At 42.0% G+C, this 17,549-nt stretch overlaps 1 protein-coding gene across 1 annotated transcript in view; it reads left to right on the top strand.

Moving 5' to 3' along the window:
• The window catches only part of Cdh6 (cadherin 6), a 131,780-nt gene that overhangs the window by 91,408 nt on the left and 22,823 nt on the right, over positions 1–17,549 (top strand). Inside the window, exons 3-5 of the mRNA XM_052159941.1 lie at positions 10,543–10,837; positions 14,735–14,854; positions 17,313–17,480. Of these exons, the coding sequence (XP_052015901.1) occupies positions 10,543–10,837; positions 14,735–14,854; positions 17,313–17,480 (583 nt within the window). The remainder of the gene's footprint in view (positions 1–10,542; positions 10,838–14,734; positions 14,855–17,312; positions 17,481–17,549) is intronic.

The following is a 17,549-nucleotide window of genomic DNA, read 5'->3' on the forward strand; positions in this document are numbered from 1 at the left end:
TCAGAATTCCAAAAACAGGGAATTATTTTCTTGGTTTTTATTGCTGCTGTTACACTTATCCCATCAGTTTCTCGATGCTGAGCCATGCAGTGGTGTCACCTTGCCGTCTTGGAGTTAAGAAGTCTGAAGCGGGTTTCAGTGGACTAACGATGGCTGAAGACTGTTCTTCAAGACCTAGGCATGATACCTCCTATCTGTAATCTCAGCACTCAATAGGCTGAAGCAGGAGAATTTCCATGAATTAGAACCCAGCCTGGGCTACATAGTGTGCCCTCAGCCAACCTAGGATATACAGTGATAGCCTATCTCTAAACCAGTTTTTAAAAAAAGAAAGAAAAGAAAAGGAAAGGTAAGGAAAGGAAAGGAAAAAGGAAAGGAAAAAGGAAAAGGAAAAGGAAAGGAAAAAGGAAAGGAAAAAGGAAAGGAAAAAGGAAAGGAAAGGAAAAAGGAAAGGAAAAAGGAAAGGAAAGCAAAGCAAAGGAAAAAGGAAAGGAAAGATAGAAAAGAAAAACTAATACTTTCTGGAGGGCCCAGGAGGGACTGTTTCCCGGCCACCTCTGGACCTTGGATTCTTTGTTCACGGCCCCCCTCCTTCAAACTCAGCAGCATGCTTACCATAAAATTCCCCCACCCGACACCTCTCTACCATTGTAGAGTTTCCTTCTCTGACTCCAGCTTTCTGCTCTGTCCTCCCCAGGGCTCTCCTTTGCCCTGTGCCTGACTTGGTGATCTAAGGTGACAACCCACACCTCACCACACCGCCATCCTCACATCCTGTGTGAAGATCCTCATCTTAATCACATACACTAAGTGCTTTTGCCACACAGAGCAACATATGATGGGTCCTGGGAATTAGGACAAGGAAGACCAATATCCTGCCTACTACAACCGTTATAACACTAAAGTTTTGTTCATTTAAAATTGCTTGTACTTTTTGACATTAAATTCACGGTATTGGGTGTAAAAGATAAATATCAAGGGAATTAATAAATTTCTCCTGCCTTCACTTAAAATTCTTTTGCTTTTAGCACTCTGTCAGAAATTCTCTTCCACATAACAGGACCTGTTTGGGTGGTTATTAAAACTAACAGAAGATAGAACATTGAGTTGGGTGGGGTCATGAAGACTCTCAACAAATGCAGGGTCCCTTAGCGGGTTTTATTACTGTGTTGAAATTCACAAGATACACATTGAGAAGAAATCTGGAAGGATAGAGAGACAGACTGATAAATAGATGGATCTATAAATGACAATAGATGATAGATTGAGGGAAGGATAGAAGAATGGATAGGACGACATATCAATAGAAGATCAGTAGAAAATAAGGAGATAGGTGAGATAGAAAAGATAGGATAGGTAAGTAGATGGGTAGAAAGATAGGTGATAGATAGATAGATAGATAGATAGATAGATAGATTGACTGATAGGACGACATATCAATAGAAGAAAGATCAGTAGAAAATAAGTAGATAGGTAAGATAGAAAAGATAGGATAGGTAAGTAGATGGGTAGAAAGATAGATAGGTGATAGATAGATTGATTGATTGATTGATTGATTGAGATGATAGATAGATAGAGATGATAGAGATGATAGAGAGATAGGGAGATAGATATAGATGATAGATACAGATGATAGATAGAAGGTAGAGACAGACAGACAGACAGACAGACAAATAATCTCAGCTTTATGCTTTGGGGGATCATTTCCTTAGGCATTTGCAGACTTTTTTGGTTCTCATAATTTGAAAAGGTGAGAACCAGGGATACAGCTACTAAGCATCCTTTATGGACATGTCAGCACCCCAAACATTTTGTATATAGAGCAAAGTGACAATAGTGTTATTGGTTTGAGAAACAAGAAATCGGGTTCCTGCAATTCAGCATTTAAAATATTGTTTAATACAGCAGTGTCCTCAGTGAATATCAATACAACTGACTATAAAACGTTAGCAACCCCTCCCCCAAAGAACCACCATGGTCAGAACTTAGTATCATTTTCCCAAATTGCAGCCAGAACAAGTACAAAACATGAGTCACATCTGACAATGCTACAAATGAATGATTTCCGCTGTTACGGAAGCTAATTTCCATTATTTAAATTATATAGGAAATACATTTTTTTCAGGTCAGAAAAGGAATATGGCTTAACAGAAAAGGAACATAGGATATGTAGGCAGCTCCATCCTAAACTTTATCAGAAAAAAACATGTATCAAAATGTTGTAGATTCAAGACATGAACTCAAGAGCTGAAGCTGGCTCAGTGGCATGCCCTCCTCCAGGGGATCTAAGTTTGGACGCCCATGTGGGCAGTTCCCAATGGCTTGTAACACCAGCTCCAGGGGATTAATTCCCTTTTCTGTCCCTTAAACAGCACTGGGCACACACATGATGCACAAACATGCATGCCAGCAAAACACTCATACACATAAAACAAAAATAAATGAATGTTCTTAATAGAAAAGGAAAAATTTTAAAAGAACTAGAAGAAATCCAAAAGCCAGGAATTTACCTAAAAGAGTTGTCCAAAGAGTCTGCACTATTGAATCAGGCAGACATTATCATATTACACCAAATTTTTGACCCCATGCTCAACCTATATTGAGTTCTAATATTCAATGAGACTAGGGCTGGAGGGATAAGCTATTAAAAAATAATAAAGATGCCACATCTTTCTTGTATATCTCAGCGCAGCATGAGAAAGTATGTGACCCTGAAATACAGGAGAAAGAGTGTTGCTATTTTTGCTGACTTTATGGGTTTTATTACCCCAGGCGCATATGCAAAGCCTCCGCTGATTTCCCCCACACTCAGCCTTGAAACTATGCCATGCACTCACATGAGAGTGAAATCATTTCCCTCCCTTCTGTAATCTAAGCCCTCCAAGAAGCCATCCTAAGAGTTGGTGCAGTCTCTCGTTCCACCCTTACCTATTTATAGGTTCTGTGCTACCTTGTCATTCCTAACTAATAATAGTGGGACTCAGGTGTCCTGTTTCTGCTTTTATTCCCTGTCTTTTACCTCTGAGTCAGTATTCCCAAGCCTAAATTGCAAGTTTATAAAAGACTTGTATAAGATGATTTTATATATTGCCTGATGTAACCCTCTAGGCCACTAAATGTTTTAAGATGGTCTTGGTTGACAACATTAAATTAGTTTATGATGGAGCAATGTCTCTGTGAATTGGAGCACTTTACTATTCCCATCTACAACAGGGTGATACTTGAAAAAGTTCACCAAATGTGGCTGCTTCTTGGCCACTGACCAGATACCCCTGAACAACACCAAATCTATTCAACACTATCAGTGATCTCACTGCATTTGTAACTGTTCTGCTATTGTCAGAGAGTCTAAAGCAAATTAGTTTTGTTGCTCTCTTGTATTTGGTATTTTACTGAGGTCTAATTGGTTATTGAAGGAAACTTTTCTGATCCAAAGCAGCAACTTGGATTGCTCAGACCAGACCATGTGTCTGGTATGTGATAGTAATTGCCGAAGTAACTGGTAACTTCCGGATTTTGTGCATATTCTTCATATACAGAGTTCAAGAAAGAAATCAGACAGGAGCGCTAAGATCTAATGACTGTCAGCCAGGTGCCAGAAACACTGTTCGTCATCAATGTCCGATCTAAGGTGACCTTGCCACATTCACTCAATCATTGTTTGCATACTTATTAAGAATGTCTCAGGTGCCAGAACTGGGTCCTGAGTCTACTGAAGTGAAGGAACCAGACAGATTTCATGCCTTCTTCCATAATGTTGTGATCTAGCTAAGAACACAGCTATAAAAAGAGCCATTTTTTAAAAAAGGAATATGCTGATGGTTCAGTGGAAAATAAGTTGAGGGTACATATTAGGAGAATCCTAGACTTGCAACATGAAGAAGGAAGGCATCCCTGGGAGGAAGAGATTAAGCAGTCGTGGTATGTCAGCTGGGTCAGCCAGTTAAAGATTCTAAGCAGTATTCATGCCAAGGGGACGACCTGGGGAAAGGCTTAGCTATGAAGTGGGTTCTCGAGGCTGCATGAGGTTAGACTGTGATGAGAGTAAAGCTGTCTTCAGGGAGAACGTGGCAAAGGAAGCCACTAAGACGAGCGAAGGCTGCTGTGGTGCAGGGCTTGTCCTAAGGAAGGATTTAAAGACAATAATGGCATCTTCTGTGTCAACATGGTCATAAGGTTGGTCTAGTGGCAGGAAAACAGAAAGAAGGAAGCATGCATGTGTATGCTTGGAGGCCATAAATACATCAAAGGGAAATGGTGTTGGCACCAGAAATTGAGTGAGTCAAGATATATACAAGAGGTAGGAAGACAGCAGCAGAATTGTCCTGTGTTCCGGAATGGCCCTGGTGTTCCTGGTGGCCCTTACAGATATGAGACACACAAGAGGAGGGAAGTGTTTGTGGGGTTGGTGATGAGGTCAGTTGGGATGTACTGAGTATAAGTGGGCTAAGGACCGTCTGTAACTTCAATCCCAAGGCATCTGACATCCTCTTCTGGCCACCAACACAGACATGCACATATTCAAACATCCATGCACACACATACGTGTCATTAAAAATAAAAAATAATAAATAATTTTTTTAAATGGATCCCTTAGAGGACTTCTTCAAACAGAAGCGGCTGGGTGACACCCCTGAGATCCTGATTCTAGAGGCAGGTAGGCAAAAATTCTGTGCCTCTAGCTGGGTCCCAGGTCATCCCTGCCAGTGAGACACTATAAAGATAGAATCATTATAGCAGCAACAGATTCCAAAAAGGAAAAAAAAAAACAGACAGGAATGTCTGAAGTTAAGATGTTTTTCCACATCATATTAGAGTCTGGCCAGGGAAGCAATGGTTCTGGAGACCAGGGTCCCATCCCTTTGCGTTCTGATGCCTCCCCCACTTCTGTCCTTACCATCCCTTGGGAAACCAGGTTGAGCCTGAAAGGAAAATTCTATAACGAGCCAGTTCCTGTTAAGCAGTGGGCACTGAAGAATTACACACACATATATTCCACTGTGAAAAGGCAATCAGAAGCTAAGGAGCCCTGTGCCCACCAGAACTCCTAACTCTGGAAGAGCCGGAGGAAGGTGCTATGGTTTGGATACTGTCTCCAAAGGCTCTAGTATTAAAGCACTCATGGCTGCCCACGTGCTTGTAGCCCATGTACACCCCAGGGTAGCCAGGAATGGGCCCAAAATGTTATAAATGGCATCACCCCACACACAAAAGGTGGCCCACTTTGTTAAAGGCTTGGTGGCCGGCCTAGTGGTGTGCTCTCTATGAGAAGGGGTGTAGTTTGAGTAACTCAGATTGTTGGCGGCTTGCCTCCATCTGCAAAGCCTATCAGCGACAGCTCCTTCGACAGCACGACCCTGTGTGCTTCTGGACAGCCAGGAGGTAAGCCACTGCCTCTTCCCAGGTGCCACAGATCTAAAGCAATAGTCAAGCAAACATGACCTCCCAGAAACCATGGACCAAAATAAACCCTCCATCTTTATAAGCTTATCTTATCTCAGGTAGTTTCTTACAGAAATGCAAAATTAGCGGCAGCTTGAAGAACAATTAGCACCCTGCCACAATTATGCAAGTCTCAAATTTTGTCATCTGTGAAATAATTATCAGATGTAAATGAGCTAACTCGTGCAAAATCTTTAACATTCACGTAGTAAAATATATGGCATGAAATTTTTAATGTATTTTTATTTATCCAATCCTATAAATGCTAAAACAGAATCAATTTTTAAGACTTGCCAACCAGCAGAGTTCAATTTCTTCATAAACTACCCATCAAGTTTCCCCAGCCTTCAGTGTATTGAGTGAATTTATTTACACTGGATATACATACATGCCTTGATTAGTTTTCTATTGCTGTGATGAGACACCATGACCAAGGCAGCTTACGAAAGAAAGCATCTAACTGGGGTCTTGCTTAGAGTCTCAGAGGACAGGCATGGTGCTAGAGGAGAGGCGGAGACCTTCTATCTGGTCCACCATCACTAAGCCCAGAGACAGTGAGATAGTACCTGACATGGACTTTTGAAACCTTAAACCTCATGCTCCAGAGACATGCCTCCTCCAACGAATTCACACCTCCTCATCCTCATCCTTCCCAGAACAGCTCCACCATCTAGAGATTAACCGTGTAAATATCCAAGTCTACAGACACCTTTCTCATTCTAACCTCCACAGCTCATTAGAGAGAGAAACACATAAATATATGCAAATATATATATATATAATAAAATCAAATAAGCCTTAATTTGGCACATGTTGATGATAGTCTCATTTCCTAGTTCAAAGCAATACTCATCACCTCTCAGCCTTTTGGCTAAGATCAAGTGGAAAATGATGTTTAATTTGCTGGCCACAAAGGGGATATTCTCTCTCTCCATTAGCTACTTCTTTCTATCCCAATTCCAGAGGGCAGCATGTACTTACTGTAGTTGGTCAGGACATATCAGGTGACAGACTCTTCCTCTCGTGAAAGACCCCACTGCATTCTCCCTACTTTGTATAAACACATTAACTGTAACTCAGTGCCTTGTGTACACCACCCATCACATATTTCCTTCCATCGAGTCCCTGCTGGGTGCTGTAGGCACCTATGTGTGCCATCTAGGGCATGTTAGGTTTAGACTGCTTTCTACCCCAATGGAGAGTGTGCTTAGGAGATTCAGTTCACACAGTGACTCAGAGATCCACCAAATGATGCACAGGAACGGACCTAACCTAGAAGCATTGGCTGGCTAGGGCTTCAGAGAATACTGAAAATCTATACAATTAATGTCATGCCCTTGAATTTAATTCAAAATTAAGCTGCAAGTTGGTCCATGGGGCAGATAAAAGATGTTGTGCTCCCAGGAACAGCCCCTCAGGCTATGATGTTGCCACTGCCTGGTGACACTCTCCATGGGGCCATGCAACAAACAGAGATCCCTGTATTTATTTTCCAAGACACTGCATATGTTATTTAAAAAAAAAGAAAAAGAAAAAGAAAAGTAAGCAGAGAAACGGAGTCAGAGCGCCTTCTGGCTACGGCAGTGAGAAACCCTGCCCACCACAGGTGAGAGGAGACTTCTGGGGGACATGGCTAATTCTTACTTGATGGTGAACTGTTAAAAGTGAGCTGGATTATTAAACCTAATGGAACAGGCACATTAAACTGAAATTAGTAAAAATATGCCGCGGGCAACCTACAACCTTTTATTTGTTGCTGTTCAACGCCTGTCTCTTCCAGTGGCTGTGATGAATGACATCACAAAAGAAAAAAATCCAATTAAAATCTAAGTGCTCAATAAACCCCTAATGTCTGCCGCTGCTTTCACAGGCACCGGAGGCCTCTGTTTTCTCTCTTTCCCAAGAATAGAGGAAAGAGCTGACCCCAGGGGTGTTCAGTGGCTGGGAGAAGAGTGGGGAGGGAGGAGGGACTGGGGGGGGGGGGTTCTGCTACGTGCACTTGGCATGTCGGACCCAGAAAGCTCGTGCTGGGCGTGAGAGGAGGAGGAGGCTAATTTGTTTTATTATCGGCACATGCCTGAGTGAAGAGCTGCATTTTCCCCACTGGTTTTCAAATATTGATAAATCAGAGCTGTGATCTGCAACACCGTCCCTGCTCACACTTCCTGTTGTCTCCCCCTCCCCAGCCCCCTCTCTATCGCCTCAGGTGTTTGTAGTATAATTCATGGAAACAGCCGCTTATGACAGCTAAAAATAAGTTTCTGATTACTTTTACCTGAATAAATCTTGTGACCGGATACGGTATTCGCCGACTAAGTGTGCAACAATTACGCATCGAAGATGATGAAAGCGGCAGCTGAGGAGAGTCTATAATCTAGTAGAATAAAGAATATAATAAATCACACGTAAAGACAGCAGTTGCCACTGGGTAGAAGAATACTGGCTTTTCGTAACAGATTTTACCTCAGAGATAGGAAGTGTTTACAAAAATTGGGTTTCCCGGGTCTTTAAAGTTCTCAAAGTCAGAAGAAGAGTGTAGTCATACTCATGATGAATTCACAGCTAATGTTAGCAGAATCTCCCATTTAGATGGCCCTTTCTAATTCATAAAACACATACCGTGCTTTTATTGCATGTTTATGTGGCAATTAATGAGCTGTTTGTATATGGCTTCTAATTAGTTCTTTACAGCGCTGGCCCTGCAGCTCTGATTAACCTCTTCTTACGGATAAGGGTCCTGACTTGGGAGGTTAATTGGCTCCTCTGTGGTCTTACACCTGATGGGGGGACACGGTGAGCGTGACCTGTACTTAAGACTCAGATGTGCACCCCACATGCTGCACCCAGCTGCTAACCGCAGCTGCTGACCACGGCTGCCCAAGAACATGCATCTGAAGGGCAACAGTGGGGCTTGCTTAACTCAGAAGTTAATGAAATGGCTTTTTAAGAGTGCTCTTCAAGTCATCAGGATCTGCCAATGGAGAGTTAACTTTTCCCTAGTGGCTATTTCTATGTCATGGTGGTTTCAGTATTTCCTTGGCATGTTGCATTACACAAATCATAGAGTATTCTTGTTTTACATTTCTTACTGCATTTGTCTCACTTCTAAGCAATTTCCTCCCTGTTCGCATTTATCTTCCATTATTTCTGCCAAATTACTTTCAAAGCTACTAATTGTATGAATAATAGTCTCATCCTCAAATTCAGTGATTAACTCAGTGTAGCTGTGTGGCACTGGACACGGTCTTTCCTCCTCCAGAAATGAGGACATTACACCAGGTCCTCTACAGGGCTCCTTTCTGCTACCAGAGTCTCGTCTTTGACACACTTGAGCGGGTGTGATTTTGAAACACTACATAAACTGGAACTTTGGGCCTCCTGCTTCTACAGTGATGGGTAAAAGATACTCAGGATCACAAAAGATGCTTTCCAGAAAGGCTGTCATGGGATCATACCCCAAAATAATGCCTTGAACACTAGAACTTCAGATAGCCATGTTAAACAAAGTTGTGCCCAGGAAGTCTAAAATGCAGGCCCTTGGAGCATTTCATCTGTTAGTGGGGGAGTTCAAGAAAAAGGCAGATTAAGTATCTCCTAAATATACAGGACCACAGAACCATTTCCCCTCTGTGCTTTGTGTAGTAGATATCCCACTGAACATGCCTTCAGGAAACTGCTTAGTCCATCTGCGGGGGCTCTAGAACAGAGTTTCTCAACATGTGGGTCATAGCCACTTTGGGGGTCAAACAACCCTTTCACAGGGAACACAGAAGACCATCAGAAAATACAAATATTTATATTACTATTCATAACAGTAGAAAAAGTACAGTTATTAAGTAATGAAAATAATTTTGTGGTCGGGGGTCACCATGAGGAACTATATATTAAAAGGTCACAGCATTAGGAGGGTTGCAAACCACTGGTCTGGAAGCTACCTGGAGCATTTCATGCAATGTCAGTCAGAGCCCATGGGTATTTACCTATTGTGGTTACAGGTGTCACCCAGCTCTTCTGTTTGAAAGGCTATGCGGAGGTCCTGCTATAACTGACATGTCTGTGATCACCGATGCCTGTGACTCAAGTTGTTAAATGGTCCTCTTCCTTAACAACAAACCGAGTTCTGAAAGTCTGTGAATAGAGTTAGATTGCTGGGAGACTTACACTTTCGCTAGATAGAGGGGAAAAGAATTTAGGAACTCAACCCTGAAAAGGGATTCCTTGGGTTAAGAAACAGAAACTACTTCTCCAATGTAGGGTCATCACTTTCCATTCTCATAGCATCTGGGCATTCAGTTAATTCTACACTTTTCTCTGGCCCATTTCACTGACAGTGAATCTCCATCACCTCCTGCTTGATTGCTTTCAAGAGCCAGGGGGCAGGGACAGTCAGGTTTCACTCCCCCATAAAGCAGACAGTTTCAACTTTAGGCTGTCTCTGCACATCAGAGGGTCTTTTCCTATTCCTACTAAAATCTGAATGCTAGATGCCATTGTTGCAAGGAACTGATGGACCGGCCAGTGAGGTGGTCTCTGGACACTGCTGCAAGCAGCTCTGAAGGAGTCTCTTGGATGCTTTAAATTGAACTAGACAAACAAATATCACTTCGTCCCAGAAAACAGATTATAACCTCCATTGCTCAAGGTGATCACCTAGCTTCATTACTTCACCAAAAGGCAGACTAAACCCAGTTGTCTCTCACACAAATATCAAGTATCAAGGGTCCTTCTAAGTAGTAGGGCCCTTGAAGAATGTGTATGTACAGTGACCAGTGTTCACAGGATCTGACCTCTGTTGTTAAAGGAGGCATCCAGTCAAATTTACATGTTCTTGGGCATTTCAATTGTCTTCCGTCTTTAGTTTTCTGTTATTCAAAATGGGAACGATTGTGAATTTTTCTATTTCATTCGGGAAACGTCTATGATAAAGAAATGCATTCACTCAGTGGTGCTCTCTGTTAAAGGGTTATGTAAGTGGTTTAGAATAACCAGCTATTGAATGTGACTAATGAACAGCTAACATAGACTGCGTGGTGAAGACAAAGCAGTTCAGGATCACCTGCTTGACCTGTACTCTCTTTAATTTTTTTTCCCCTACACTAGTTACATTCAGACCAGGATAGAGGAGATGGATCACTTAAATATATCCTTTCAGGAGATGGAGCGGGAGATCTCTTCATTATCAATGAAAACACAGGCGACATACAGGCCACCAAGAGGCTGGACAGGGAAGAAAAACCTGTTTACATCCTTCGAGCTCAAGCCGTCAACAGAAGGACAGGGCGGCCCGTGGAGCCTGAGTCTGAGTTCATCATCAAGATCCATGATATCAATGACAATGAACCAATATTCACCAAGGACGTGTACACAGCCACAGTCCCCGAGATGGCTGACGTTGGTGAGTGAGATGCAGGTTCAGCAGAGTGGGGTCCCCACACCCACCAGGGGACGAACCCTGAGCCAAATGTAGTGAATTGAGAGACTTTAGAAGCCAAGTCCCAAAACTAGCACATGGCCTTCTCATAACTACACCCCATTGTCTAATGTCACTCTAGTCGTATGACTGCTCTTAGAAAACGCTATTTCCTATAATGATGCGGGTGTAGAAGCATGGGAAGCCATTGAGGTGAGCGAGACTGCCTCATCTGTGCTCTCTCTCTCTCTCTCTCTCTCTCTCTCTCTCTCTCTCTCTCTCTCTCTCTCTCCCTCCCTCCCTCCCTCCCTCCCCAAGGTTCCTGAAAGACAGCAGCCTCCTCTGTTGCTCAGTCCACATCACCGTTAGTCTGGGGAATCTTCCCAGTTAAAAAATAAAAGCCTGCACTTAGAGTCCAGCCTCAAAACCGCTGACAGGGCCAGAAAGATGACTCAGCAGGGAAAGACACTTACCTCAAAAGCCTGATGGCCTGAGTTCAATACCAGACCCTCCTGAAAGTGTGAGAGGACAGACTCCATAGACATGCCCTCTGCCCTGCACAGCCATTCCGTGGCATTCACACACACACACACACACATATTAATAAGAAATTTATTTAATGAGAAAAAACAGCAAAACATACTGGCAGTTACATCAAGTAACTGTGAATTTGAGAGAAAAACTCTAAGAATGCTTTTTTTTTTGATCCACAAACAATACACAGATAGTAGAGACGTCCATGAGATTTTATACAGGGGATTAATATTTTATGCACAAGTTAACTAGCAATTTTAAGTTTAATTTGTGTGGATTAAATTTGTTTAAGCTAGAAGGTAAACAGGGTTTAAAGGCAGGAGAGAGTTCTGTTGACATCGCTCTTAGAAGCTTTAAAATAGTTCATGGAAGTCAGCTACCCACTCCAAAGTCCTAAAGGGAAAGGTGTTTTGTTTTCTCTGCCAACTCCAAAAGGGCTAAGGTTATAGAATAACTTTTCTGTGGTCAAATCAATTAGACATGAGGGATATTGGAGCTCAGAGGTGCAAGATTTGGAAAATATTCAATCTGGGGAAGTGACTGTAAAATATCATCTCCACCCCACCCCACCCCCACCCCCCCCCAGGAAGAAATTATCACATTATTTGTCCTGTTAGAAAAATCTGAAGCTATCATCAGATATTTTATTTTTAAAGGTGATTATTTTTAAAGATTTTGGGCGGGGCACGGCACAGGCTGGAAGGCATTTTCTTGTAGGTAGTTTCTTTCTTTTTTTTTTTAAAGGAAGAACTAAAGACAGATAGTTACCTTCTACCTTCATCATTGGCACAACCGAGAGCAACTGTACTGAGATCTGCAGGTCCATGACTGACACTGCTCTTAGGAAGTGTCACTTACTTTTGAAGCCAGGGAAGAGTTAAATACACATTACAAATGTTTGGAGAAAAGCCCAAAATACATGTCTGGAGAATGTGCACAATGCACAGTAATACTGATATCCATCATTATTATAAGTCATTATTATAAGGCATAGACAAAGGAGTCTTTAAAAAAAAACTGTATATAAAGGTAATGGGACAACAGCGAAGAGTAAAGAGAACTTTACTATCCAAAGCACCTAATTTGAAACTGTCTCCACTAATAGCCAGCAGTGCAGCCCTGGGCAAATTATTTGATTTATCTGATCCTGATATCTTTGATCCTCCAATTCTGCGTCTACAAAAATAAATAATAAATGTCTACTCTGAAGGATAATCATGAGGATTAAATAAGAAAACAGGCGTAGAACCCTTCCTGCGGTAGCTGCCTCTAATGGGTGCTTAGAACACCAGAAAATCACACTGCAAAGGCAAGCAGAACTTCTATTAATGCAAATAAGGACTTGGATGTTTGTTAACTTCCACTAGGTCTCTCTCTGAAGTCACAGGAGGCTCTCACCCTGGCCACTTAACCTGCAGAACTGCCAGGGTGGGCACTATGTCTCCAGTCCCAGCATGATACAATGAGAGTCAGCACATCCAACTCTCGCACAGTGCAATCTATTTGTTTAATAAATGAAATGGTTAGATATTACAAAGGCAATTTAAAAATTCTCATATTCTCTGCGTGGAACTTCTCTGCCCTTTTCAAAGACCAGCCAACCACTGCTTATCAGATAGAAATATCAAAAGGCAGCCATAGTGTGCCCTTAACCAGAGGGTCCTTTGGAACTTCTCACCCATATAACTGACATGCAAACACACACATGAAATTTACATGGCCTTTAGGGAGGGTAGTGATACTTCTAAAGTTCTTAGGAAAGAGTCCCCAAAATAAGAATACCAGCCTAATACACTATAGCTTCCTTTGCACATTCAATTTTAATAATTTGAAATTAATCGGATGTTTACAGTATAATATTTCAATCAAACTAATTTTTGTTTTGCTTTGGTTTTGTGTTTTGAAATGTGTAACCAATGCTAATTCAAATTGTAGTATTGGATGACCCTGAACTTCTGATCTTTTGATCTGTACCTTCATGAGGGCTGGGATTACAGGTGTATGTCCTACACCTGGTTCATTCGAAGTTGGAGAATTGAACCTGGTGCTTCTACGTGCACTTTACCACCAGCCCTAACTCCTTATAAGGTCTAAACTATCATTTTAAAGGTTCAAACCATACTAACCTCTTGGAATTATCAGATATTTGAAAAGCCCATAATAGGAAACCTGACTCAAACTGGTTTAAACAATGAAGCTATCTGCTGGTCATTGTATTTAAAGCAGAGAGAGCTTTGGACAAATTTGATCTGGATCATAGCTTCCTGGTGGGTTTCTGTCCTATTCAGCTTTGTCCCAGGCTGGCACATTACAACAGCTGCTACGTTTGTGGCTTCATGTGCCACACGTTGCTGTCCAAGAGAAAGAGCATATAGGATTTATAGCAAAATCTCACCTGGCTACCCACTAGATAACATCTAACAGAAGTCCTGTGGACCATGCAATTTTAAGAGGCTGCTTCCCTCTGGGAGCCTACCTTCATCAGAGGTAACGTGGAAGGACCCTTGCAGCAAGGGTCCCAGTCACATCAGAGTCCATCACAGGAGACAGGTAGGACCCACCTCTACCCAAGGCTGCTCTTCTTTTTAACCTAATCCATACAGCATCCACTGATGTGACTCTCATCCCTTTCAATTCAAGGATCAATGGCTTCCCAGCAACATATATTGTACTGTGGTTTTCCGTTCCTTTGTCATGGAAGCTGGTATTCTAGTTAGACTTTATATTGCTGTGATAAAAGACTATGATGCTCAGTTACTGTCTATCATCAAAGGAAACCAAGATGGGGACCTGGAGGCAGGGACTGAAGCAGAGACCACGGAGGCGTGATGCTCACTGGCTTGCCCTCCAAGGCTTGCTCGACTTGCTCTCTTATACAAATGCAGACTCTCTTGCCCAGGGGTGGCACAGTCAATGGGGTCTTGTGCCTTTCCATATCAACCACCAATCAAGAGTATTGCCTGTAGACATACCTCATGCCAATCCAACAGAGGCAATTAAACTGAAGATCCCACTTCCCTGGTAATTCCAGGTTGTGTCGAGTCAACCAAACACTAACCAGTGTAATGAGACATCTCAGTGTGTAAAGATATTTGCTTTCAAGACTGATGATCTAAATTTGATCTTCAGGAACCACATGATGGAAAGAAATGATTTCTACATGTTGCCTTCTGGCCTCCATGCATAGTGGCAAGTATAAGCTATCACATGCACACTAATACACACACACACACACACACACACACACTAAAATGTAATTTCTTTTTGGTTAACACCCTACTTTCTTCATACCCACATGTATCACGTGTCATAATGAACTTTGTCTTCATTACATCTTTGTCATTGCAGGCACGTTTGTAGTCCAAGTCACAGCCACTGATGCTGACGACCCAACGTATGGGAACAGTGCTAAAGTTGTCTATAGCATCCTGCAGGGACAACCCTACTTTTCAGTGGAGTCGGAAACAGGTTGGAATACTTTCATTGTCTCCTAGTCTACGTTCTGTAACTTTAACTGACGCACTCAGCTGAGCTAGCATATTGTTTAATAAAAACAATCAGTATGATTGGATTTTCCTTGTTTCTCTGCCAAACTCTAATGATTTATTTGTAAGCATGACATTCAGATAATTTTAAAAGTAAATACAAAAATGAGTCTTTCACACCAAACATATAGGTTAGAATCATTCCTTTCTTTTTTTTCTATCCAGTTTGGCATGAAGGTGACAAAGAGTTGCCCTTTCTGAGAGTGATCAAATCTAGTCCCAGACATGTTGAGTCCTTCTTTCTCTTTTTCTAGTTACTGGATGGTACCACACCTCTCTTCTGTTCTGAAGCTAGGTACAGCCATGGGACACATTTGCACAAATAAAATGTGGCAGTGAAACAAGTCACTGCTAAGCAGAGTTGTGCACAATCTGTCACATTCCCTTCCCCTGGCCACAGTGATCATGGTAACCCTGAGATAGGGTCTCAGCCCAGATGCCAGTGTCACTATGAACAGAGATCCCTGCTAGCCTGCTAGAGCATGAGCAAGAATTAAGCCATAGTTTGTCACACCATTGAGATATTGTACTACTCTTTCTGACGTTATGCTCTACCCTATCCTGTCCAACAAATCAGCTTGCCTTATGGAATCTTGTCTACATCATCTTATTTTTTTTTTTAAACTTGCCCTGCAAAGTCTAACTGGAATGCTGGACTTGTTGCTGCCTGTCACAGATGCCAATGAGAAGAGACAGGAACTGGATCTTTAAACTGCTTTATTCGAGAGCTGGCAATCTGAGAAGACAGTTGATTAACATCCCAAAAAAACAAGTCTTCCATCTCATCTCCAGCCAGCAGATCACAGGGCAGAAAAGGAGCATCACAATGGCATTCTGTCATTCTGGGGCTCAGTCCTTCCCTCTGGTCAAGTGTTTCTGGGAGCTGCAATGCCTACATTTCTCTCATTATCATCTCTTGCTGTCTTCTCTCATTCTGTGGATGTTTGGGGTTCAGGCATTTTTCGAAATGCTTAGTCAAGTTAGTTGATAGCAACCTTGTTCTCTAGGGCCATCTGGGCTGAGAAGGGTTAACACAGAGCAAGCCAACCCTGGACAGTGTGTGCTTGCTATGCTATAAATAGCATGTAGGTGCTGTGGCCTCTCTCCACAATATGGAGCACAAGTGTGGTCATCTAATGCAGAAGAGACAAGCACCTCTGTCAAAAGAACCATGACATCTGGTGGTTTATTTTTCAGTACAAAGTATTTGTATCATATGGTAGATTCTATACATATTTTTGATTCAGGTTCCTTTCATATTTTTTTCATTATCCTTTATTTTAAGCCAGAGCTTTTCTGGGTTACTACATCTAGCTAGAATGTGTTAAAAGGTGAATGAACCTGGAAAGAATCCCAAGGAGAGAGAAAATGGAGAGTTGAAGACAATGAGAAAGAAAAATTAGAATTATTCTACTTATGGGACAAAAGGCTAAGGTGATTTCCTGTGTTTAAATAGAGAACAATTATTATTTGGAGACGAGAAAGCTGCTGTGCCTTGAAGCCAAGACTATGGGAATGAAATTGACCTGTTGTCTGAGGCATTCTTGTTAAAAAAGAAGAAAAGATATTTTCAGCTTCATTAGTGGTTAAGCCTGAGAATGTGGGAGCAGAGAGGGCTACAGAGCCTACTCTGGTGATTTTTTTAAAAGAAAGTTAATTTAAGCATAAACACTCTACAGAGATCAGGCAAACTTTGAGATATTCTTTCACGTCATTATCCAGCTGCCTAACAGCAGAGATAACTTTGACCTATCTTTAAAATGTTGGTTACTGTAGGGATTGGTTGAATTGATCTTCCCATTCTCTGTAAGAAAACCCAAATTCTCAAGGATCATGCAAGATCATAACTGGGCGGGCCCTAGGGCCATTTTCCATAGCACATGGTTTTGTGGTTTATAAAACCCACAGAACATTCATTAGCGTACACACTCCTGAGGAGCAAGTAGCCAAGTTGATAATGTGGGCTGCTGGTGTCCGCTCAGGCATGTGGCTGTGGAGCTGCCCGGCGTCTGCCTCTAAGCTTTGTACCCAGCAGCACATGTGGCACGTCTGCCTATGCCACATACCAGTCATACTTCACAACGTCATCCTATGACACCGACATTGCATTCCTCACAGTCTCTCTTGCTCAGGCTTTGACTTGTACTTGTTTTCATTCTCCTTGTAATACAGGCTTTTTAATGAGTATCTCTCCCCCTGTGTGATTGTAATTTCCTTCAGTGGAAAGGCTGCGTATAATCATCTTTATATCACAGTGACATCTGCATAGCGTTTTGCATATTGTGGATGACAGTCTACATTTGTTTGCATAAATAAATGATTCCATAAAATACTGTTAATGCCTCTCCTTCCACTTCTGAATTTCAATTTCAAATCCGTAGGTATCATCAAGACGGCCTTGCTCAACATGGATCGAGAAAACAGAGAACAGTACCAAGTGGTGATTCAGGCCAAGGACATGGGCGGCCAGATGGGCGGACTGTCGGGGACCACGACCGTGAACATCACACTGACAGATGTCAATGATAATCCACCCCGTTTCCCCCAGAGTAGGGACATTTGATTGAATGGCTTTCTGCAATATGCTTTTGTAAAATTTTAACTCTAAAGATATTTCC

Source organism: Apodemus sylvaticus, chromosome 16 (assembly GCF_947179515.1).
Source record: "Apodemus sylvaticus chromosome 16, mApoSyl1.1, whole genome shotgun sequence".
In the NCBI taxonomy this organism is placed as follows: domain Eukaryota; kingdom Metazoa; phylum Chordata; class Mammalia; order Rodentia; family Muridae; genus Apodemus; species Apodemus sylvaticus.